This window comes from Erythranthe guttata, chromosome 9, assembly GCF_056151865.1.
Source record: "Erythranthe guttata isolate IM_541 chromosome 9, IM_541, whole genome shotgun sequence".
In the NCBI taxonomy this organism is placed as follows: Eukaryota; Viridiplantae; Streptophyta; class Magnoliopsida; order Lamiales; family Phrymaceae; genus Erythranthe; species Erythranthe guttata.
This window is the reverse complement of record NC_142541.1, coordinates 13733163-13758358: the sequence shown is the minus strand read 5'-3', so window position 1 is coordinate 13758358 and position 25196 is coordinate 13733163. Positions and strand designations below refer to the sequence as shown.

General features: G+C 36.2%; 4 protein-coding genes across 7 annotated transcripts; all 4 read right to left on the bottom strand.

The window, feature by feature from the left end:
* Positions 1-401: 401 nt before the first annotated feature.
* LOC105976034 (uncharacterized) lies at positions 402-5345 on the bottom strand. 4 transcript variants are annotated; one of them, XM_013001313.2, is made up of 5 exons: positions 5236-5345; positions 2979-3425; positions 2158-2271; positions 1626-2035; positions 402-1208 (listed from the first exon to the last, which is right to left on the bottom strand). In XM_013001313.2, exons 2-5 carry the CDS (start codon positions 3414-3416, stop codon positions 632-634), a joined length of 1539 nt encoding a protein of 512 aa, XP_012856767.2. In that variant the 5' UTR covers positions 3417-3425; positions 5236-5345; the 3' UTR covers positions 402-631. The 4 variants fall into 4 exon arrangements, with proteins under 4 accessions (XP_012856767.2, XP_088679092.1, XP_012856768.2 ...); XM_088822966.1 differs by having other exon boundaries at positions 402-1202; XM_013001314.2 differs by having other exon boundaries at positions 5170-5294.
* Positions 5346-6740: 1395 nt separating this feature from the next.
* Positions 6741-11543, bottom strand: LOC105975984 (transducin family protein / WD-40 repeat family protein). The gene is made up of 7 exons (XM_013001252.2): positions 11111-11543; positions 9316-9790; positions 9055-9211; positions 8806-8850; positions 8528-8693; positions 7955-8325; positions 6741-7360 (listed from the first exon to the last, which is right to left on the bottom strand). The coding sequence occupies exons 1-7, from the start codon at positions 11333-11335 to the stop codon at positions 7042-7044; spliced, it is 1758 nt and encodes a 585-aa protein (XP_012856706.2). The 5' UTR covers positions 11336-11543; the 3' UTR covers positions 6741-7041.
* Positions 11544-12813: 1270 nt separating this feature from the next.
* LOC148768167 (uncharacterized) lies at positions 12814-14364 on the bottom strand. The gene has a single exon (XM_088822792.1). The coding sequence runs from the start codon at positions 14362-14364 to the stop codon at positions 12814-12816; it is 1551 nt and encodes a 516-aa protein (XP_088678918.1).
* Positions 14365-16025: 1661 nt separating this feature from the next.
* On the bottom strand, positions 16026-22805 carry LOC105975870 (signal recognition particle-related / SRP-like protein). The gene is made up of 13 exons (XM_013001110.2): positions 22451-22805; positions 22302-22368; positions 21947-22057; positions 21055-21250; positions 20138-20223; positions 19737-19932; positions 19479-19590; positions 18254-18381; positions 17875-18081; positions 17620-17729; positions 16977-17106; positions 16547-16696; positions 16026-16447 (listed from the first exon to the last, which is right to left on the bottom strand). The coding sequence occupies exons 1-13, from the start codon at positions 22542-22544 to the stop codon at positions 16226-16228; spliced, it is 1809 nt and encodes a 602-aa protein (XP_012856564.2). The 5' UTR covers positions 22545-22805; the 3' UTR covers positions 16026-16225.
* Positions 22806-25196: the final 2391 nt, after the last annotated feature.

The window sequence follows — 25196 nt, the reverse complement described above, 5'->3', positions numbered from 1 at the left end:
ATAAATGTTGCTTAATTTTAGAAAAAAATGTATATATACTAAAACGCCCTTTGTCAATAATTAGTATGAGAGAATAAGAGTAAAATTGATAAGTATGCAACTAATACAGTATGGAAATCTTAAGCGACATATACTATGTAACAAATAAAATTCTTAAAAGTGACAGATATAATAAAATTCTTAAAAGAGACATAAATTGTGGAAGAAATGGACTGTATGATAACTTTGTTTAAAATTACATGGTAAATATTTGGAAACCTATTTGGAATTTCAAAGAAACAATCATAATTTATGATTTAATTTTAATAAAAAGACTTAGATGGATTCAAGTCACCACTTATTATTAATTAGTATTATTATTATTATTATTATTATTTATTTTTTATTTTGTTTTCAAAGAATCAACAACTATAAATGTGCATTGAGTAAACAATTAACATCTCTCTTTAAAACATACAAACTATTTTCCATTTTCTGATAAATAATAATAAAGCACGGCCTAAGGGTAATTTGGTATTTTCAGTAGGAGGCAACAGAGTTATGATACTCAACACTCAGAAAAACTACAGAACACAGATCAACAAAGACCAAACTTCTTTTCTATCAAACTCTCCGGCAGAGCGGTACCCGATCAACGGGTTGGCCAATTCGGGGCATTATACGAATAGTAAGCAGATATGGGAGCACTCGCCTGAGAGGATGAATATACAGGAGGAGCCGCCGCCACCACCTGTGGCAGCATTGCAGCTACTGATGAAGCATACTGTGCCGACCCCGCCGCCACATAGGAGCTACTACTATAGGGGCCCACATTTTCTCCCTGTGATGGCAATTGGTAATAAGCAGGCGCCGAAGCATATTGGGCCGAAGCTGGTGCACTGTACTGGGCTGCAGCTGCCGACAAATTGGAACTGTACGCAGCTGCCGACAAATTGGAACTGTACGCAGCTGCCGACAAATTGGAACTGTAAGCAGCTGCAGCACTGCCTTGATACTGCGAGCTTGTCTGTAAAGGCAGCTGGTAATAAGGAGAGTTTACGTTTGGCTGTGAAACAGATGAAGTATACAGGGGCTTGTTGTATGCAGCAGCTATGTTATTATCTTGATACAGTGATTCTCTCTGTGGAGGCAATTGATAGTGATGATTGTATTGCTTTTCCGAAACAGGGACTTGTTCACGAGGCGGCCTCTCGTCTGTAACCCTGTACCTGATCAAAGCGGTATTTTGAGAATCGGTGAAATCATCTCTGTTGATTAAATAACAAAAGGATTAAACGAAAAAGATGGGTGCGGGTGCAAATGTAATACAAAATGAAAAACCATCACTTGTTTCGAAAATTTTATCGCCGTTTAAAAATCCCAACCAGAACGGCTTAATTGTCCCAGTTACCCAAATTCAAATAGCACATAGAAGTATATACTATATCAAAATTTGATGCCCAAATTCATTTTGGTGGCATCCAGTCTCGGGAATAAGACAGTATAATATAATCAGTTAAAACCGATAAAACAGAAATCACAGCCCACTAGTTTTGCCCCACAAAAGTAAAAACACTAACTACATCTAAACCCTCTTCCGAATCTCCGACAAAAGAAAATACGGGAGTTAAAGAGAGAGAAAGCACCTTGAATAGGGTGGCTCCTCGACCCCGTAGGCAGTGAAGGACGATCTTTGAGGATCGGCAACATAGTAACTACTTGTTCCGGGTAAACTTTGATGACCTAAATTTGGATTCATGTGTTGCTGAGGTTCCATGTAAGCTGCTGCTGTTCTATTATGATACCGATGCTGCAAATAGTTTGCTTTTGGAACAACAGGTTGAGGTTGTACTAATGTCGGAACGCTGCTATATTGCCTCCCATATATATATGGAACCTCCATTGCAGGCGGCGGTACTGTATGCTTAAACTGATGCACCATTGCTGAATGAGGCATTGCCCTTGATACTGATACATGAGCTTGGGGTGTAGGTTGAGAAAACGATGATGATGATGATCCAGTAAGCGGACGAAATGATGATATTAATTTTCTCACCTGCTCCGAAAAAAAAAATAATATCGTTTAGTATATGTTGTGAAAAGTTTCGAGATGGCACAATATCCAGCCACAACATACATTAAACTCGACACCTTGACTGAGGAAAAAAAGGGTCTTACCTGTTTTGCACTGAGTTCTTGCTTGAATTTCGAGCCTGCATAATTCTCTTGTATAACGTGCCTGAGAGAACTCTCGGGTAGGGGAAGGCATTCCTTGAAGATTTTAAATTTTACCTGCAAGTGAAAAAACCAGCACCCTCGTATCACAAGAACGAAAAGATCCCTCACTCTCAATGAAAAGCAACGAAAGCTGAGGTGTCATTAACAGCAACCTTTACCCCCAACCTAAATCAAGATTGTGAGTTCCTTTGGACAATTAGGGAAAAAAAAGTTATTTAGGCTGAACAATCCATTTTTTTCCAAATAAAATCCCGAGGTCTATTGTTCCAGATGGGGAACGAAAAACCCTTGCACCCCCAAGTGTTTATTTTCTGCAAACTTCTCACCAAATATAAAATCTAATTATATTAAAAACTCATGGATTCATTACTTAAGGAAAAATTCATTCTTGAAAGAATCTCACATGACATGCATTTGCCAAATACGTCTAATATTTTGCAGTTAGTTATAGCTTAAAACTTGAGAAAAGCTATTACGGGTGTACTAAATAGACCAATTATGATTTATGGAAACAAAACATAAAGCCAGATAAAAATCAATTAGCGAAGCAAACACTTGTAATTCGCCATTAAATGATTCTTCAATAGGTTGCCGTCCATGTAAGCATAAGACGGTAAACCAAGTTCAGAAAAGCTAAATGATAAAAGAATCCAACGTATTACCATGTTTATATAATGCATCGTAAATGTCATTTTTATTTCTTGCATCGGAGATAGTTATATTCAATGCTTCGGAACAGTAGAAAACAGTGTAAATTATACCTGAGCAGGAAATTTCCCTCTAAAAGCCGTCGGTTCCAAGTTCAGCTTTCCAGTAGATGTTGCCTCATATATGCCATATAGAAGCTTTAACTCGAAATCAAACAAGAACAGCTTAGTGCCAGGCTTTATCTCCTCCACCACTTCCTTCTTTCCGGAAGGAAGCCCAAAGACACGGTATCGATAACATTCCAACTTTGTATTTGGATTACACATGAATATAAAACCGGCAAGGCGCTTCGTTTTTTCCATTTCCTTCTCTTTATCCTGTGCCGCACCTCTGTCGATTTTTGTTTCATCTGCCTCGGTAGAAGGAGCGGGAGGAACAGGATTTGTTGGTGCTGTACTGAATGCGGGACCCTTCATCTTTTTTATTGCAGCATTTGGCGGACCGGTCGTTCTGCGTTTTGTTTTGACTTTTTTACCGTTTTCTTTTCCCATAAGCAAATTCTACAAGAGAAAAGGATAAGTCATTAATTACATGTATGCAATAAGACACATAAACTTTAGCATTTTCAAGAAATTGAAGGAATATAACATCACAATAAATATAATGCAACCTCGTTCGCAAGAAAATCAACAAGTTGCTAGAACAGTAAAAATAATATCCTATATCATAAACATATACCGTCAGAATGGTATAAGTTTTACGTAATTTTCATGCATTTCTCATCTGGAAACACAGGCCACGTGACAAACTTATATGTCGGAAAAACGGTCAACCTGCATTTAAGTCCCAATTGAACATGTGGCAGAACTAGACCGAGTGACACTAATAATTTATAATTCAACACACATCGAAAAAAATTACCAATATTCTCGTGTAGAGAGTAAGATTGAGTAAGTGACTCTTGAAAGCTTGAGCTTTATGCATGATCATAAAATCCATTCATGAATATTTTTGTAACTTTGTACAACAAGGAAACAATTTCATGTTTTTAAACTAAATAATGCCAAACGACTCAAAAAATCGGTTTGATAAACCGTCAATCGAACTATTTTTATTAAAAGGTAATTTATAAATACCATCTTAAGGTATTTCAAGTAACATTTGAGGTTTGTCGATTAAAGCCACAACTATTTAAAAAGTTCAAAACATTAAACTCACTACAATCCAAATTATAAATGTCGGCAATAATCAAAGAACTTACCTTCTATCTCTGATTAAAATGCTGGTTCACTTTCTTAAATAAAACGCAATTTCCTATTTTTAAGCAACCGACGTATACCTATTCATAAAACTAATTCCACCAGAGAAAAACCTAGCCACATGCTCCAACCATCGACCCCATCCCAAGACAACAAAAACAGAAGAGGAAAAAGGATTGCAAAAAAGAAATCGGACTGGAGTTCATAAAGAATATGTTGTTAGGTTTTCAAAGTTTTTTTTATAGGCAAAAGCTTAAATTGATAAAAAAAAAAATAATAAATAAATAAATAAATAAAAATTAAATCGGTAAAGATTAACCGGTGACAGCTAGAATTGATTTCCGCTGCCAAAATCAGAGATATACACGCGCATTCCAAGAAATCGGGGATATTCGCTAGACCTAACCGTTATTACCTAATAAGTCCAACAAACAACAACGGTAACAGAAGATCGTAACACGACTAACTCTAATGATTGTTAAACTCTCTCCCACTTAAAATTATATTGGTAAAGATTAACCAGTGACAGCTAGAATTGATTTCCGCCGCAAAAATGGGAGATACACGTGCGCATTCCAAGAAATCGGGGGTATTCGCTAGACCTAACAAGTCCAACAAACAACAACGGTAATAGAAGATCGCAACACGACTAACCCTAATGATTGTTAAACTCTCTCACACTCAACCAAATCCCAAAAAACTCAACCCCCCACCAAAATAGGAAAATCCTGTAAAATCACATTGTTTAGGAATAAAAGCAAACCCTAATAAAATTCCAACACAAACAAACAAACAAACAAGCCCAAATTCTTGCTTAATTAGTGAAATCATCAACGAGAAAATTAAATATATATATCACATGCACATTGTTTGATATGACCACAATTTTTTTTCCTTTTTTGTAATTCAGAAACATGAACAGATAACTGCATCACATGCATCATGAATCAACAAATGAAAAAAAAACTGAAAAAAAAAAACTAAGAATCAAACAAGGCAATTGGTATACGAGCGTACGAACACATATGTGTGTTTATACACATACATTTCCGACGATATACAGAAACCCTAAATCGCCGATCACTGGGGAAGAAAGGTTAATCGTTCATACCGATGGTGATTGTAGCGGTGGAATTACAGTGGACTGAAACCCGGGGTTTTGATGCGAGAGAGAGAATTACAGGAATTTAAAAAGCAAGCGGATTTTGCTATAAAATTGACGGTCCAGATTTCGCAATAAGATTGACGGTTCAGATTTAGCAATTTTACCACGTGTTTAAGTCCAGGATTGCACGTACACGTCAGATTTTTTGGTGTGCCCACCGTATTTCACATTTAATTTAGGGCAAATTGCATGCCACCCCCTATAAATTTCTAACTTTCGCACTTTACCCCCTCAAAATTTGGAAATGTGAATGTCCGCCCCCCTTCAAAATGTTTTCTCGTTGCACATTGCCCCGATAGCAAAATTGCAATGGATTATTCACTGGAATTGAGTGTTTCTAGTTGCACGTTGCCCCTTTGAATGTTATTTTTATTGTACATTGTCCCTTAAAAATATTAATTTTCTGCACGTTGTCCCTTTAAAAAGTTATTTTTGTTACACAATAACCAGCAAAAATTGGCTTTTGGGTAAAGTGCAAACAAAATAATATTTTGAGAGAGGGTTATCCATTTTTTTTTAGGGTGGAAAGTGAGAAAATGGAAAATTTGTAGGGAGTGAAGTGCATTTTGTCATTTAATTTATACGCAATCTACACATTAAAATGCCAGTAAATATTTATGAATCTATATTATATATATTTATTAATCTATATTAAATATTTATAAATCACCTATATATCGGTGAAATTCATAAATTGTTAGACATTTTGCGATTTTGAAATGTACGTCGAATAGGAAAATTTTACGCTTACGAAACTTTGGATATGAAGTTTATAAGTTGTTTCCAGGGCTCTTCCATCAAATGAGAAAAAAGTTTTCCATTTATAAATAGTTTAAATATTTTATAGCGTAATTTGTAAACTATAATAATAATGGTAGTTTATAATCTGTATAATGTTTTATAACTTTTCAAAATAAATTTGATTACATATGCTTCTTTTTATTTTTACTTTTGAAAGAATATATATTTTTGAGGTAAAAAAATTACAGTACAGCCACCCCTGAGGGAAGGTTAAATTACGAAAAAAACTCCACATGTTTGAGTAGTTACTACCACCCCTCAACCTAAATCCTCTTACATGTTCATTATTACGGTGTCAAATTCAATAATATTTTATTGGTTATGTGAAATGTTCTTGAGTTTGTACTCGTTTTGTGCAAAAATGTAGTTTCTGATGCACAATAGTCTGTTATTTACATGTTAAGAGATACTTCTTATGATCATCTTGTTTCAAAACTTGAATGGGACAAAACGAAAGTACAAACTGGAGAATATTTCACATAATGTAGAAGATTCTACAAAATTTGACAACCACAAGAATTCGTATGAAAGAAGATTTATGAGGAAAGTGATTGTAATAAGCCGAATATGAAGGATTTTTTATAATTTGATCTTAACTCAGGGGTGGCAGTAAATGACCCAGTTTTTTTATGGCTTTTAAGTACATCAAATTGCTTAAATGAATAATAATACCAATAACCTCTTGAAAAGCTGTATTAATTTCTTACATGATGAATTAATACTCTACTTAATCAAAACTGAAAGTCGATGCAATCGACAATCGAAAATGCATTCTTTGCACCTGTCCAAAAGCACGACATCCGTGAATTTCCGATCAACTATCGACGAGTATACTTCCTCATTAACACAACAAAACTTCCCACAGGGCAAAAAATGAGGAAGACATATATATCAAAAATAAAAATAAAATAAAAAAACATTAAATAATATTCTCTTCTTCGTCGGAGCAAATCAGTTGACTTTGTGCAGTCCGATGTTCAAGTCGGAAGAAATGGAGATGAGGAGAGGCAGAGCATGGTGCCATGCAGCTTTAAAGACTCGTTTCTGATGAGCTCTAATCGACTGCGATGGTTTGTGAGCGTTGTATCTAATATCGAAGATGTGAATAACGGGGTCCGCCGAACCGGACGTCATGTACAGACCATCTGGGGACCACGCCTGGTTTATTAGAGCCGATTGCGACTCGCTGCTCTCTTGTTTAAAACCGAACGCGTGAATCTCCATCTGTCTTAATCTCAGATCGTACAGTCTTAGCTGTCGCTCTGGCGTCCTACAACAGTCAAATACCGTAAAACATATACTCAGCATGCGAACATATACACGAGCGTCGATTTTACTTCATAGCTAAGAATTTATCAAGAATCGGAATATTAAAATCGGATTTTTTTTTAGGGTAAATTACAACCACCCTAGAGGTATGGTCAAATTACGAAAACCCCCCTCCTGTTTGGGTAATTACAACCACCCCCTCAATTATAAATTTTCTTACACGTCCACCCTTGCGGTTTCAAATTTAGTGGAATCTTCTAGAGTAAATGAAATATTATCATTTTTGTACCTGTTTTATCCGATTCGAACTCCACATTTTGAAGCAAGATGATCATAATATGTGTTCTTTAGCTTGTATATCATATTGTGGTGCATCAGAAACTGTATTTTTACAGAAAACAAGTACAAACTAGAGCACATTCCACGAAATCTAGATGATTATGTTGAATTCGACACCATAAGGGTAGAGATGTAAGACAAAATCATAGTTGAGGGGTAGATGTAATTATCCAAACAATAGGGGCTTTTTCATAAATTCACCATACCTCAGGGGGGTGGTCGTAATTTACCATTTTTTTTCGATGTAAACACTTACCCTGTTTGAACCATAAAGAGGTTGAAGTCACGCGGATTAGGCAGAACGCTCATGCATTTGCTATCGATCTGATGCTTGTAATCTGCTCTGCCAGTTGTCGCATCGAACCCGATTATCCGTTTATCCGCACCGGCAGACATAACGATGTTCTTGTGCTGCATGCCAGCTATCCCCATTACAGCAGACGAGTGATGGTTTCTGTGCAGCGATTTCGGCTTCCACACATCTTCTCCGTCTTTCTGGTTCCATAGGATTACCGCATGGTCACTTCCTCCAGTCACGAACGATTTCTCGTCCCACGGCATAAACATTATGCTGTTTATGATTCCTTTCGTGTGAGGCTTGTCTTCGAGAAAGCTCACACGTGTCTTCTGCAAATTATTCGAAAAAAAATCGTTACGATTAGTTGACACAATTGGAAAACGTTTCAAGCTGAGAAATCATAAGCTAGTTCACTTAGGCCTCGTTTGGTTCCTATAATCTCCCAATTACACAAATACAAACGGTACATAAATACAGCGAATCTCGAGAAAAAATATACCAGCAATAACAACTTTGGATTAGGAAGATTACCTCTTTACCATTGTTTAGATTCAGAATCGATATCTGGGAATCGCCACCATCGGCACTATAAACGGAAAAGAGTTTGTCTCCACGCGGATGCCAAGCTATATCTTCGGGCCATCTCCTCTGCTTATCGGATTGACAATCAGTAGCACTAAGAAGAGTCGCACCAGAACTGCAATCGTACATAAACGAAGATCGAAGAAGTTTTAAGTCGTATAATAAAAATCTACGTATCGAAATAATATTGAAGCAAGTGAATTTTCAGCATAGGGGCGCGTGCGTACCCTCTCCCTTGAACTTGCCATAGGTTGACTATTCCATCCAAAGCACTGCAAAACCATTCATATATAAATAAATATACATACACACACACACACACACACACACACACACACACACACACATATATATATATATATATATATATATATATATATATATATATATATATAGCGAACCTAGGCCCCAAAATAATATCAACGTAATTAGCATCGTCTTAGCTCGACCATTAGGAAAGACAAATAATAAGTTACCTGGTCACGAATAATTGATCATTTGTTGGACACAAAACGAGACTTCTAAGCTTTCGTTTGTGCTGACTAGACAAAAGACAGCCCGTCTGACACCGGATTGTGACTGCCGACGAGCTTTTGCCAATCGACTTAATCAAATCGCTATGTTCTCTCTGCTCTGTAATTAAAGATAAGGCAACACATAAATCATTTTCGATACGCTAAGAAACTCATGCAAAAGCACGAGAACAATGCATGAAGGATTAAGGAAAGAAGTCGAACCGAGCTTCACTGTTGTTCCTTTATTAGGTTGAGTTTCCACATTCTCCGGCTCGGGTGATTTTTTACGAGCTTTTTCCCCCTTTGACTTTGCAACGCTACTGGTGATTTTATTTCCAGATTCCTTTGTCGTTGCAGGTTGAGCATTCTTTGTAGCAGCCACAGAAGGTATCAAAAGTTGCGGTCTTGACTGAGTTTGGTTTTGAGAAGAATCCCCGTTTTTATTTAACGGGCTAGGCGGTTTTTTCGTAGCAATCGAAGAATCACCAGAGGGTTTCACTGTGGCCTGAGTTTGATGGGATTGAGAATTTCTTTGAGAAGAAACGTCGTCTTTCGTAATTGGGCTTGCAGATCTTTTTTTAGTGTTTACATTTTCCCTTCCATTGGATAAGTTTTTAGAAGCTTTTACGGCGTTTCGACCTCGAAGACGAGCCAATTTACTTTGGGTGTCCTCCAATCTCTTCTCTGCTTCTTCAAGCTGCGGACGACGTAAACAGAGATTAAAGAAAGATAAATAAAAAAATGAATCTTGCACGTAACTTATAAATAGAATATGCACATTTTGGAATACGTAAAACCCTTATTTTTCAATAAATAATCTACACGTGCAAGTTAACGGAATCGACCGATTTAAGAAACTAAGTATTGAAAGCAATCGGAGCACGGCAAACAAATATGAAGTTGATTGGCCATAATAACCCACGGGGTGCAACTAAGTGCTAGTTCCAAATAACCCCACGATACCAAGCATAAATAGTCGAATAAGGTTACGATATGCGACAACTTCATTAGATTTCTGAATACATAATTTACTAATCTCGAAATGCATAAACACTAAAAGATTTATTTCCCCGTTATCTTATGGTATAGAAACAACTAACGGCAGATGTTTACTAATAGTTCGTCCGAAGCAACACCATCTAATTACAACCTAACAATTAAAGAGAACAAATCAATAATTGAGTGAAACCGACGATCATGGTCAAATAACCATCGCTTATGAGAAAGACCAAAAATAACACCTTCGCGTTTCAAACTTCGCAACGAATTCATCTCGCAAATCAAGAATTAGATTTTTTCCCCTCAAATTGAGAGATAAAGACAAGAAAACACTGTATCGCTAATTAAATTATCCATGCATGAGAACTTCTTCGGAGGGATATCCATATCGATTTGATAAAATCAAGAAAGAAAAAAAAAATATGTTCTTTTTTGCACCACATTTTAAAATTAAAAAAATTATTGGCCTGTTCAATGCGTAAAACAGTTTCCGTACAAGTCGACAAAAGAATCTACAGCGCCGAAGCCATAGTATTACACTACCTGCTAACCTTTTTTATACCAGCATTAAATGCAAAAACATCCAAAACCCCTCAAAAAATTGCAACGAAAAATGCCGGTACAGCTCACAATTTAACCCAACAAAATCCAAAATTAGCTCATATCCACCGAAAATAAAAACACCGAAACTCCAAGACACTTGTAATAAAAATAATAAATCAGTGAACTAATCATATTCATTACAAAAAACACCAGAAAAATACACTGAACTGAACTCTTCATTACACATTTATACAAAACAGTCAAGAAAATACAAAACATTCGAAAAATCACAAATAAAACGCAGAAAAAAAACCCCTAAAAACATTAATCATCATAAAATAAATACAAAAAAAAAAAAAAAAAAAATTGAAGCTTTTTTTCAAAAAAAAAAAAATTCTAATAAACATTAATCATAAAATAAATACAAAAAAAAAATTGAAGCTCTTTTTTTCAAAAAAAAAAAAAAAAAAAAAACCTGGGTCCTGTAGTACATAATACGCTGGCTAAGATGGCCGACTTCTTTTGTGCGATGGTCGACTAGGGCTAAAAGTGCTTCTTCCTGCTCTTTCATAAACTGCTCGTCAATTTCACCATCCTTTTTTTCCTCTTCCGCCTCTTCTTCTTCTTCTTCTTCTTCTTCTTCTTCTTCTTCTTCTACAATTTCAATTTTGGGCTTTTTTAAAGGAGGATACCCGCTCATTTTTATTGATTCAAATATCCAATTGATTTCTCGCTCTGTATTAGTATTGATTCAAAAATCCAATTGCGCAGCGGAATTGATTGTAAATTGAAACTATGAGCGGGATTTGGGGGAAAAATTATTAGTGTGTGAAATGTGTGTTTTGTTCTGATAAAAAAGGGTTTACCTTTGTGATTTGCCCGAAAAGGAAAAGCGGTATTTTATATTTAAAATAAATATTTCACACATTATTTCCGAAGTATCAAGTAAGCTTGATAATAAGAATGACTTAATCCCATTTTGCACCCTACAAATTATTTTGTTACACTTTGGACCCTCAAAGAGAATTAACAGCGCTTTATATCCTCAAAACACCATAAATCATGCAATCCTTGATGAATTTTTTAATCGGTAATTTTGTAGAATGTCAAATGTATCGAATGTTTTTATTTAAATTCATCGGTGCTTTCAAAACTAAAAAGTGAAAAAATAAAAGGTTAAATTACGGTCACTCCCTTGAGTTAAAGTCAAATTACGAAGAAAAAAAAAAACTCTTCATGTTTGTGTAGTTACAACTTACAACCACCCCTTCAACTATGATTTTTTTTGTACGTCGACCCTTGCAGTGCCAAATTCAAAAGAATTGTCGTCTAGATCTAGATTATGTGGAATATATATATATATGTTGCAACTATAAATTGTGAATAATAATTAAATTTAACTATAAAGCAGAATAATAGACACGCGGCATTTAATATGGTTCGGACACAAATATAACCTCTATACATTCACGAACTTGCAAACAAGATTTCCACTAATTCAGTATTGTGGAAAAATATTATAACTTTATTGCAGAAAACAATAAAAACACTATCTTTAGGTAATACGCCGTTCACCATTAATTCAGTTTTATAGAAAAATATTAGGATGAAAACAATAAAAACTCTATAATTCAGTTTTATGGAAAAATATTACGATGAAAACAATAAAAACTCTATTTTTATGTAATACGCCCGTTATTGAATGCTACTCGAACTTCTTATCTTCTTCACTGCAGCTCCCTTAATCTGCATTTCTTGGACTCCTTCCAAGATTGAACTCCATTTATCTTTAATTATGTAACACGCCTGTTATTGAATGCTACTCGAACTTCTTGTCTTCTTCACTGCAGCTCCCTCAATCTGCACTTATTGGACTCCTTCTAAGGCTGAACTCCCTTTAGATTCGGTAGTAGAAACCTGGATGGCACAACACTGATTCGTTCTCAATTCCGATTTCCGATTTTCCTTTTTGGAATTAGTTTTTTGTTTTTGGCGTAAACAAGGACTACAAAACAAATAAAAGATTATATATATCAAGGGTCTTAAGAAAGAGGCAAAATTGATCTTTTTCTTTATAACTTTCAAGAAGTATAATGTATAGTAGAATCTTTGAAATAGAGAAGAATCTTATAATACAGTGTGAAAGAATGAATATTCTAATAATATCCAGATATATGATTAAAAGTCAGATTCTAGTACAATGTGAGCAACGACAACAGTGACGTCATCATATTTCCCTCCGAATTGGTACCTCATAGAATTAAGCTTGGATTTGGATTTAGCAGATTTAAGCACGTGCTTAATCTCACGATCATATTTCTTAATCTCGTGTTTAACCCTACGACTGAATTCCTTTTCAGCTTTCTTCATAACATAGTCTTCTTCCTTCTTATTACCTTCTTTCTTCTTCTTCTTCTTCTTCTTCCCGCTGCTTTTTTCTCCGGCGGCCTCGCCGTGTTTCCTCCCTGCTGACCGCTTTTTAGCCGCCGCTGAATGGCTGCCGGACCCCGCGGTGGAAGGGGTGGCTGAGGAGGTGTTCGCTGATAAGGAATTAGATTCATCAAGCGTCGCCAGAGATTCTGTTGCCTCCCGGGAAGGGGTGGCTGCGGTGGTCACTGGCGGAGATTTTTTACGCGCCGCCGCTGGGGAAGAGGTGGATGCGGTGGTCGTTGCAGAAGATTCTTGAAGCGCCGCCACCTTGGAAGGGGTGGCTGCGGTGGTCGCCGGCGTTGCTTTCTTTGATTTCTTTGCTTTTTCTCCTTGGCCGCGTTCCCTCCGTGACCGCTTTTTAACCGCCGGTGAAGGGCTGACGGCGGCGTTCTTGGAGGAACATCTTTCAACCGACGGCCCCACAGTAGATTCCTCAAGCGCCGCCGTCGTCGTCGAAGATTCTTGAAGCGCCGCCCCCACCCTCTGAGAAGAGGGGGCCGATGTGCTCGTCAGAGAAGATTCTTGAAGCGCCGCCGTTACAACCTTCACCCCCGCAGCATCCGTCAGCGGAGATTCTTGAAGCGCCGCCACACTGGCCGGCGGCCGATTTCTTCGACTCGCCACCAAACCCGCCACAAGAAAAGGGCAGCCGGCGGTTTTATTCATCGGAGAAGACTTCCAAAGCGCCGCCCTAGCCAAATCCTCCGGCAGATAACTCCAATCCACACTACCATTCACGATCGTCTCAATCTCCTCCGGGAACAAATTATCAAACAGCCCATCGCTACCAACAACCACCACCTCGCCGCCATGAAGTTCCCTCACTACCAACTCCTCCGCCGCCTCCGGTCCAGTCTTGGACCGCCGGCCCAACTGATACGGATAGTTAAACCGGTGCTGCTGAACCGGAGACCTGTAAAACACCTTCCCATCCCTCATCACCAAGAACCCGGAGTCGCCAATATTCGCCGCCGCCAGAGAATCTCCGGCGAGTGACACTATGCAGGCGGTGGAAGAACCCAACGCCTCCGTCCTGTAGAAAGCCTCGGTGAGGATCTTCTTGGGGTCCACCTCGCCGGGCCGTCGCCGGAGCCTGTCGACGGCGAACTCGGCGTTTCTCATCAACTCTCTAGCGTACTCGCCGGCGTCGATGCCGTTCTTGGAGCTGCCGCCGACGCCGTCAGCAACTCCGATGACCTGAGCCTCCTTGTGGAAGAAATGGGCATCCTCGCCGTAGGGTTTGAAAGGGTTATCCTTTGGAATGTAGAAACAATCCACCACCATCTTCAGATTCTTCATAATCATCAATTTTTATTTATTTAATTTAATTATTTTTTAATAATGATTTATTTTATTCACCATGCTAAAAAGTAAATAGTTTTTCATGAATTAAGGTTTATAGAAATACGTATGTATGGACTATGGTTCGACTTTTAGGGTTTTTATAGTGAAATACAAAATTTGGTTTTGAATCGTAGATCTATACTTATAGATACATGTGTATGTGTGCTTAGTGAATAATTATTTATATAGATGTACGGTTTACAATTACATGGTGTATTGGTGTATTTTTATTTATTTCCTTATATTTGTATAAGATTAAGAAATATATTGTAAAAAAAAATTCCTGTCAAATTTAGGTTGTAGAGATCATGAAAGATTCTATTTCCTTAAAATTGATTTCTTAGCACTTAAGTTAGTGAAGAATTAAATATAAGGTGTTGAGATTGAATTCCTTAAACTAGGCTTAAGATTGATTTCCTTAGATTCTATTTTCCAATTAATGGATGAAGATTCATGATGTACAGTTCTAATAGGTGGACGAGACAAGTGGCCAAAACCAAACAAGGTGTTAAGTACGAAGAATACGAAGAGAACTGGAGCAAGAAATAACATAATGTGGCCAATATCAGTTCAAAGGCTTTAGATGATATATTAATGCAGTTGACACAAACCAATTTAAATTGATATCTCGTCGTGAATGTCTAAAAATTGTTAGGACAATTTTTGGACTGTATATGAAGGAACAACATCAGTAAGACCTTTCAAACCCCGTATGCTTGCCACTCGCTTCGAAGATGTTCAAGTGAAAGAAGATGAGACCATAACTGGCTTCAATTCGAAATTGTGGGGCATTGCTAATGAAGCTTGTGGCATTGGAGAAACATATCCAAAAGTAAAACTTGAGCGTAAAGTTTTAAAATTTCTTTTGAATCGATTGCATACAAGATAACTGTAATTGAAGAAGCTAATAATATGAATAACTAAAATACACCGAATGATTGTGCATTGTTGATCTACACGTAATAACATACATCCATATGTATTTATGTTTAGTGGATAGTTATTTGTATAGATTTATGGTGAAAAATCACCTGATACTTTTCAACGAGTATAGCATCTCATAGACCGAAAATCATTAATAATCTCAAACTAATTAAGGAACGAAAGAACAAGAATACATCCTCAAGAAGTTTTGCAAATCTTTAAACAAAGTTACATTAAAAAAAAAACCCTCGTTACTACCAATTTGTTTTGTATAATATAATATAATACCCTCGAATCGATCGCGTGTAGATTCTGATTGTCGCAACGATTGGTTCTAAGGTCTTTTATCTCACTATTTCTCCCCACGGAATACCGAAAACGATGCGTTTTAGTCATGTGTTTTAATTGTTGTCTACATATATGTATATATCTTTCGTTCTGAGTTGCATTCACCCTAAAAAAAATGTGTATCCAGCCATGTGCACAAACGTACACGCAAACGTTGATTTACACTAGGTGAAATTAAACTGTAGATCTACACATTATCACACATACAACTATGTGTATGTGCACTTGGTGAGTGGTTATTTAATCGGATCTATAGTCGAAATCCACTGTGTAAATAACCAGGTGTAGCACCTAACTCCCCGTTCATATCTCACTGAAATAAAGGACGAACATCAGTTCCAATAGACAGTTAAAACAGATATCTCACTTCACATGTTTTGTAGTTCTACAATGTCAAAAAATTCAAAATTTTTGCAGATTTTAAAATAAAATTTTGTATCCTATTTAGCAAACAAAAAAAAAATACTAAAATTCAGTAAATTACGAAAACCACGAAATGTGCCAGCAAAATATCTTAAGTTCAGAACCATGTATAATAACTCTCTTATCTCCAAAGCCTACTTATGAATCCCTTCACTTCTTTCTTCATCCTATTGTCAAGTGATGGGAACTCAATTAAGTTGTAGGCAAGATCAAGAACAATTGGATTACGCGCAACTGCTTGAAATGCAGGTGGGAATGCTTCTATACGAGGGGTTGACTTTGTGGTGGGGTCACCCATAGCCGATTCGTAACTGTCCAATTTCTCCATAAGCAGTTTCTCGAGCTGAAGAGAAGACCGACGTGTTAAAAACAACCGTTTTACACGAATTCGATTTTTACAGAGAAAAAAAAAATAGAATTAAGTATAAGGTGCATGAGTTACCTTCTTATCATTTCCTGATAATGATATGCTCGATATCTTCTTTGACAGATTCTCTGGAGCTTTCTCCTCCTCCATAATCCCGGTTGCATGCTCTATACAAATATTGGACCGGCAGTCGTTGTAAAGCTTGTTCAACTCCTGTATAGTGACCTGCTAGAGCAATAACAAGAAAATAGGGACTGAGATGGAAGTCCAAAAGTAATAGTTTTTCACTATACATGAAGGTCGTCGAAATGAAATAAACTCGTAGGTCTCACATGAGAGGAAGTTTAAGAAATTGCGGTGAACTGAAAGAACATCTACAATTCCGTAAACTGGTTATAATATAATCCTTATGCAGCTCTGGCTGCTTATCTTTTTTCTCTCGTTTTTTTTTTTTTTTTTTTTTTTTGCATTTAAAATCGTAATCGTAATCATAATCATTAACCACCTGATCAGCATTGTTAAAACTCTGAAGTTTCTTAAGAGCGCTATCAGCCAAAGAGCGTGCTCGGCTGAATAAAACATATGCTTCAGCCCTTTTTCCAGCCAAACTGTACGATTTGGCCAAGTAAAAGCACCTGCAGAAAATTTACAAAGTGGTCCATCATATCTTGTGACTTGAGCTCACCTCCACAACATTAAGAAATCTGTTATCCGTGAAAATCATAGCCATGCATGCATGGCTAAATTAACAGCACAGAAAAATGAAATATTTTGGTTTCCTATAAAACAGTTACAAAGATACTAGGCTATTATAAGCGCATACAAAGAATCGAATAATAAGCGCATACAAAGAAATGCGATTTATGAATCTATCAGAAGACATATCAATTACACATGTGGTGAATAACCTACACATTTTTTTTCATTTCTTCACGGATAATGACATGAAAAGGAGCCTACTAATATAATGACATTAAAATTGGCCTATTTTTGTATAAATAAAAGAATTGATGAATGACATTACACTGTACAAGCTGCACTTGTAAATTTCAGTTACGCGTCACACCTTAACAATTCAAGGTTTGGAATCAAAGGAAAGACAGAGGAGATAAATAAAAGGCTTGGTAAGACACAATAAAATTGCAAACCTCTCTGCACGGAAACCAAAACTTTTGAGTTCACATTCCTCAGCAAAGGTCTCTTCCTCTGGCTTTCTATTTCTTCCCGAACTAACCAGATCAGAAAGATCAGCAGTATTCTGTATAGAAAGCGCAAACATTACTTTTGGTTAAACTATCTCCGTAGAACAAAATTTCTATGGTTAGAAAGCTTCAACTTATGTATATTGAATTAAATATTCACGAGAAAATGAAACTGTTAGAACAATAGAACAGTTTACTCACTTGTAGCAAGAGATCATATAACCGAACAAGCTCCTCGGGCTTCGTGACTTTTTCGTTTTTATCATCACGACCCCTACTGAGCTTACTTTTTGCCATGGCCACCAATAACTGGTTCCGTTCAATTGTTCTCCTTCCCAAGACAGCACCAATAGCTTTGTCAAGGCCATTAAGTTCATCTTTCATGCCTTCAGAATTACCTGCAGTAGCCTATACCAAATAGATTGCCAGAATTAGATACACGAATACAAGATATCTGGAAGGCATCCCCTAGATTATTTACAAATTTTAACTGTCAGGTTCCCGACAATCTTCAAACATATGCATAAACTGTTACAAGGAAATGCAAAAAGAAAACCTCATTGCTGAAAGCAATACTTACCAAGTCATTTCGTATGGAGCTCCGGGCTTCATTATACGCAGCAAAAATTTTGTCAAATATGACCAGTTTTTTCTCTGTAGGGAGTGAATCTGCAGCTGGACCATTAATATCGTTCTCCAGTTCTTGAGCTGAAAAAAATTCACAACAAATAGAGATTTAGACAGTCTTCTAGAATACACGGCAGCACATCTCTACTGATATGTATAATGGAAAGGACCCCTACAATAGTTTCTTGTCTAACCTATTTGCCCCTCAAAACTATGGAATTTACCAATTTTATGCACAAATTTCCTATCAATGTTCTATCAGTCCTTGACTTCTATACTTATTCTTCCAACTATAAGAGTTTAGGGTGTAATTCAAATCACACAATCAACACAATTTTTGGCACTAAAACATACGTGCAAATGCTGGCACGCCAATGAAACATAAGGGCAGTACGCAGCAAACGAACAAGGTAAACTTTCTTAAAATATAATTAGCCTTGATCACTGAGAAATAGAAGAGACCCTGAAATTGGAAAATTGCAAAATAGTAGGTAAAATTTCAAGCTAAAACTTGTATAAATGAAGTTTCTTAAATTGCAATATGTTTGCATCACATATACGAAGATATATAAGATTTAGAAACACATAATATACGTTGATGTATCAGCATATTTCTTGTTTTTTTTTCTTTTTGACAGTATTCCAGACCAAAATAAATGTGGACTCCCCAGTCAGAGAGAAATATGCACTTCCTAGCCATAAACGGTACAAGGTGATCTATCAGAATATAACAGAGATTTGTTGAATGTAACAGAGATGGATTACAAAAAAGTAAGATAAGCCTTCACGGGAATTATTTTAAATCTTCACTATTAGCTAAATGATCGTGTTTAGGGTTGTTTTAATATAATGGTTATAGAACTTTAAAATCAGGAGAGCACGGTCAGCACCAAAGTACCCACGAGAATGAAGCTGATTCCTAAGCATACAAGATATGACTTGTTTACATTGATTTTTTGCGCGCATACACACACAGAGACCCTCAAACCCCAATGCACTTCACAAAAGAATGGGAAAACGTACTTAGCCCTGGTGATGGGCCAATTTTCCAGTGCTAGTTTTCAATTAGAAACAGACAGGAAATGAAGGAAAACAGCAAGCCAATGAAACACCTTTCAAATCCCAATTCGCCAACTGTACTTTGAGACATGTTACTAAGGTTTAGGGGAGAATCTAACCTTTAAGTATGGAAACTCGAGTCTTAGGATTTGAGACAGGAAAAACTTCACCAAGCCAATGAAATGCAGTCATAGATGCAGCCTGCTGAGAACGAGCCTCAGCCATGACAGCCTGCCAATAAAGAGAAGCGAAGACATAAAAACCAATGAGATCCCTGAAGAGAGCCATAATGTCAAGATACCTAACCTTGGACAAAAAGCAACACTCTGATTGACAACGTAGGATATCACAAACTGCCTATGTTATGACAAACTCACCTCCAGTTTAGCTTTGAAAAGGTCCAAAGCAGGCCCTTCCATTTCTCCTATATGGGCTAGTTCCGAAGTCTGTATATTTGACTCCCCAGCTTTATGAAGGCAATATCGTATACTAGGCTCAAGTTCCTCAACTCGCTCCCGGCATAAAACTTGGTTCTCTAAGTCTCCATATTTCCCAAGTTCCTCGTAAACAGCCCTATCAGAATAATAAAGTTAAATAGATTGAAAAAAGAATTCAGGACAGCCCTCTCGAAATGGTCAAAAATAAGGAAGATAGTAGCTTAAGATAACAAAATCAAAAGCACATATGCAATTAAGTTTAATTTAGATTCTTAATAAGAAGAAATGTCATCCGATTTTAGGTACTAATGAAAGATACTACTTTTGAAATACGTATGTACCTGGCACTTTTGAAACACTTCAAGGCAACGTCCCAGTGCTGATCTTGTTCAAATAACAAAGAACCTTTCATATACGAAGCATAAGCCTGTGGGTTTAACACAAAATCGACAATCAATTATCTTTGTAAAGTTTAAGCAACCAAGATGAACCAAAGTTCCAATTAACAGCAATGAAATTAATCATTAGATGAATTGAAACTATGAATATTTTCTAAGAATCATCTAAGAGATGATTTCAGAATTCCGAAAAATTAGTGAACGTCAAGGTCTCCCAACTGTCGTACCTATCAAGACGCATTAGGGGGAGCGTTATTTAACTCATTTCTTATAAATGAAAAATGAAAAGATATTCTAAAATTTTTTACTAAAGGGATATAACCCCGCTATATCCTAATGTGAAGATTTTCAAGGAAGGTGGTGACCAAGTAGACCTCATTGCAGCATTACTCTAAAAATTGATGAAAAAAGACACTCTGCTTCATTTAGCATACAACTGCAAATTATTTGAACTACTTCAGAGCATTCATAGTTGAATAATCTTGAAAAAACTTCACCAGGATAGCATCATTTTAGCTCCAAGACTTCATTTAACTTTCATCGAGAGATCATGATTCAAAAAGAAAAAAGAAATTAAAAACGAAAGTAACTTTTCTTCATTGCATGTTCTTTCAAAAAAACTGTTTCACCACTTCTATAGCTTCTAAGAATGCTGAAACTTTTATGATATCAGAAACTAAAGATATAACTAAAAGTGATAGATTCATTAACAAGCTATAATAAGTAAAATAATCCTAGAGCACTAAACAAGCAAAGTAAAAATGTATATGAATTAAATGATATAACAAGATTGTCTAAAAATTAAAAATAAAGTGCCAAAACGTAATTCTATTAGCCATTAGAAAACCAATGATCGATACCTCTGCTTCTAGAGATGTTCTTGAATCTCCTTTGGTGGCACACAGCTCCTGCAGAACAGAAGCCCATCTTACTGCCTTCCTCAACCTGCCAATGAGGTAGCTCCGCTGGCGTGCATTTGGACCATCAGGTAGTGTTTTCTTTTCCATGGCATGGCTCCATGCTCTTTCAGCAGTATATAGAACCACATGGAGAAATCTAAAGAAGATTCAGGGACATTCATTAATTAAAATCAAAATTCCACATCCTAAGTACTCAAACTAAGACAACGGTGAACATGCACAACTCCATTATCCTTAAAACAAATTTAAAAGCATATAGAAAAAATAAAAAAAATAAAAAAAAATGATTGAAGGAATGGCTGAGGTAAAATGATGCATAATTCATTTCCCCCACACCAGTGGGTAAATGAAGAATTTGATAGCCACGTTTGTGAGTTAACTTGGCAGTAGACTCACAAAATTTCTTGTATAGATTATAGAACATTGATTTCGTTGTAGGGTTGAAATTATGTGAAATAAAAAGAAACTAAATGAGAACTACTCCACACATAGATTGGAATTGGCAAGGTGATTGATTTTCACAATTACTTCAATATTGTTCAAAGAACAGAAGTACTGCATCAAAAAGAGTAAATAATCACACAATGGAAAGAATAACAAATATTAAAACAATCATCTAAATAACAAGGACTGAGCCAAAAGAATAGGTTCGTTTTTGGGAATCAATTCATTAATGACGGTCGAATGATAACTCAAATGGAATTTCCATCTTAAGATAGACAAAGTAATGCCCGGACAGTTTCTTAGAATGCGAAAAGAAGCAAGGTCCCGAAAGAATGGAAAGCCCGTCAACTAATAAACACGAAACATTCAAATGCAGCAAAAACTATACCTGACTTCAGTGACAGTATTTGCAGTAATGGCTCTCTTGGTATACTTTCCACGGCCATGTGTGAACTTCAGCGACTTGTACAGTCTTCTCAACCGTGCAGTGCAGTACCTCCTATAAAAATTCGACATGGACAAACTCCAAAGTCAGAATCATGCTATTTCATAAATCATGAATGGCAAAAATTAATACATTCTTACACTCTTCAACCCTAATCCACCCCCCATCCCCTTAAAAGACACTTCAATTTTTTTTAAAAGAAAATTTAGATTTAGCATAAAACAATGTATACATTCATGCATATAAACGGAGACACTCCAACAGGAACAGAAAACACAAAAATAGAACCGAATTATACCGGTAACGGGCATAATCACCAAAGCGCAATCCGTGCTGCATTTGAGCCGATTTCAGGAGCTGCAACACTGCAAATTCCGCCGCAAAAAGACTGTAAAAAAATCTATTGGATACGCAATTACAAACAAATTCATTCACAGAAAAAAGTACCGTTGACGGAGAATTTAGGGTTATTGATCTGATCAGATTCTGTGGAATTCTGTTCGTCGATTTCCATAGCGGCAACATCCTTCCCCTTCGCCATTAAAGGTGAGTTAAATTAGAGATCTAAAAAAGCGACGGCGTATGGTCGAATAAAAAACCCAACGTTGGTGGCGGAATATTCCGGCCAGTTCAACAATGTGCCCGATTTGCCCACGGCGGCTGCTTTTGTAGTGAGACGTGAGACTCGGGTCGGGAAACGTCAATCTGATGTGGTTGGGCTTTTCAGCTTTCAACGGGTCGGATTGTTTGGGCCCGATTCACCACAAGGTCGTGTTTGGGAATAAGTGAAAATTCGTTGGTTAACTTCCATAAATAAATAACTTCTTTTAAATAATATTTTTTTGTGTCCGCGCTAAAAACCAACTCCTTGAAAAATATTTTGCTAATTTAATAGATTTTGATTAGTTTCGATTGTATTAATTTATAACAATTTAACTATATAAATTCAAATTTAAAATAAGGTAATTCGAATTACAACCGGTTTACAGGAAGTTGAAATTTTGAAGCAAATTATATTCATTCCTTAGGTATTTGAAAAGGTTTTGAAAAAAAATACGAGTTTTTCAAATTTTTAGCATTTGTAAGTATAGTTTTCGTTTTTGTTTTTCTTAAATAAGCCGTTTCAAGTCATAATTATCTAAGAAATATATATCCAACAATCCTTTTTGGGCTTAGGGATATTTGGAGAAGCTTGTGTAAAAACTTAAGTTGTTAATTGTAAGTGAAGCTATAAATATTGTTTATTTCTACAAGTTTTGGATGTTCGCAAATGTCATTAAAAATCAATTTGCTTGTTCTTTTCGAAATAATAGTGTATGTGTTAATTTGTAATCTTTGGATCTAGTGGATTAGAGTGCACTGCTTCCGGGGAAGTAGGACTCTCATTGAGTCTGAACCTCGAAAAACTTTTTGTGTTGTTCATCTTCGTCGTTTTTAGTGTATGTATTTTGCTAAGCCTCTTGTGTGTGCAATATCATTGTCTCTGAGCTTGATTATCTATAGTATAACCACGATAAATTCATAACAAGTGGTCTTGGGTTGGTAACCATGTTTATAGAGAGGCGAATCGTATTGCCGGTGAATTAGCTAAACTGGCATATGAGCACAAGGGGATGAAACGGTATTTAGCAATTGAATTTCCTTGTCGGATACGAGCCTCCATAATCCTAGACCGCGTCAGAATACCTCATTTTCGTAAATTAAATTTTAAATGAAGATGGTGTTAAAGAGTGGTAGTTGCTGGGTATAAGTGTGGTGATTATCACCAGATTCATTCAAGAGTGGGATCCTAGTGGAAGCATTCTTGTTTAATTTTTTGCATTAGTACCCCAATTTGGGGACCTTTAGATAATTTTCGTAAATTAGTTAGCTATTGGGCTGATAGTTTTAGACTTTCCTTTTTTCGCCACTTATTGGGCCGTTTTGTAATTAGAAAAGTTAGGGGAGTCTCGATTTGTTCGACCCTACACCCGGTGAAAAACACCGGGTGGGTTTTCTGCTGCCACGTGTCTCTTTTTTGTATTTTATAATAGATTATCCGCTAGGGTTTACCTTTAGGGGTTTTAGAAAAAAAAAAAAAAAACACGTGGCAGTAGAAGACCCACCCGGTGTTTTTCACCGGGTGTAGGGTCGAAGGAACCGGGAGTCTCTGACTTTTTATTGCCATTGTAGGGATACTCAAATATTTTCCCTGTGTAGGCCCACAAGATTTTAACGGGGCCCCAAATATTTTTAAAATAATGGAACAATAAATCATTTTTTGGCAAAAAAAAAAAAAAATTCATAACAAGTATTGCGGTGAGCGTAGATCTATTAGTGGTGATTACTTGATCAAACCCCATTGAAGAAAACTCAGATTTACAATCAATTGGAAGTCAGTTAATTCAGATTTGAATGAGATGAATTTTTCTAAGTTTGAATTTGAGAAATTGAAGGGGATAATGACTTGACATTATAGAGAATTAAGACGAGACATGTAAAAAACAAATTATGATTTTACAAACACCTGAAAATAAATTATGAACTAAAAAAGCTTAGAACTTGTTTATAGAAACTTTTGCAAGCACCACTATTGTTGTGTACAAAATTTATTTTTTATTTGCAAAAAAATATTTAAAAGTAAAAATTAGTGATTGCAAGTAAAATTGAAAGTAATAATTTATATATTTTTAAAAGTTGATGGTGTATGCAAATTGCATTAAAATTGAAGTTCAAATAGTTAATTTATAGTTTATCTTAATCTAGAGGAGTAAATGTTGCATTTGCAAAAAGCTATATGCAATGTTTGGAATGATCTTGGGAGTTATTTTTATTTTATTTTGAAAAAATTAAACAAACACGAATTCGTTTCAAAAAAGAATAATCGCGAAACATAATTGCGAGTTGATTTATCAAATAATATTAGAGTAAATTATGTCCATCCACGAGTTATGTCAAATTAAAAAAAAATAAAAAAATTGACAATTACAACCATCCCTCAACTGTGAATCGTCTTACACTTCCACCCTTGCGATGTCAAATTTAGAGGAATCTTCTAGATTATTTGGAATATTCTCCAATTTGTACCCGTTTTACCACATTCAAGCTTCATACTTTGAAACAAGATGATCATAAGATGTGTCTCTCTACTTGTAAATATCAGATTGTGGTGCATCATAAACTGTATTTTTGCACAAAACAAGCACAAACTAGA

What these genes read in the sequence shown, in the direction of transcription:
- LOC105976034 (XM_013001313.2), bottom strand. Translation starts at nt 3,416, where the DNA reads ATGGGAAAAGAAAACGGTAAAAAAGTCAAAACAAAACGCAGAACGACC. An exon ending in GAGGGAAATTTCCTGCTCAG is followed by an intron (nt 2,272 to 2,978) that starts GTATAATTTACA and finishes TTTCACTTGCAG; the next exon opens with GTAAAATTTAAAATCTTCAA. An exon ending in AAGAACTCAGTGCAAAACAG is followed by an intron (nt 2,036 to 2,157) that starts GTAAGACCCTTT and finishes TTTTCGGAGCAG; the next exon opens with GTGAGAAAATTAATATCATC.
- LOC105975984 (XM_013001252.2), bottom strand. Translation starts at nt 11,335, where the DNA reads ATGAGCGGGTATCCTCCTTTAAAAAAGCCCAAAATTGAAATTGTAGAA. An exon ending in TTATGTACTACAGGACCCAG is followed by an intron (nt 9,791 to 11,110) that starts GTTTTTTTTTTT and finishes CGTCGTCCGCAG; the next exon opens with CTTGAAGAAGCAGAGAAGAG. An exon ending in ATCTAAACAATGGTAAAGAG is followed by an intron (nt 8,326 to 8,527) that starts GTAATCTTCCTA and finishes AATAATTTGCAG; the next exon opens with AAGACACGTGTGAGCTTTCT.
- LOC148768167 (XM_088822792.1), bottom strand. Translation starts at nt 14,364, where the DNA reads ATGAAGAATCTGAAGATGGTGGTGGATTGTTTCTACATTCCAAAGGAT.
- LOC105975870 (XM_013001110.2), bottom strand. Translation starts at nt 22,544, where the DNA reads ATGGCGAAGGGGAAGGATGTTGCCGCTATGGAAATCGACGAACAGAAT. An exon ending in CCCTAAATTCTCCGTCAACG is followed by an intron (nt 22,369 to 22,450) that starts GTACTTTTTTCT and finishes CGGAATTTGCAG; the next exon opens with TGTTGCAGCTCCTGAAATCG. An exon ending in GAACATCTCTAGAAGCAGAG is followed by an intron (nt 20,224 to 21,054) that starts GTATCGATCATT and finishes TTAAACCCACAG; the next exon opens with GCTTATGCTTCGTATATGAA.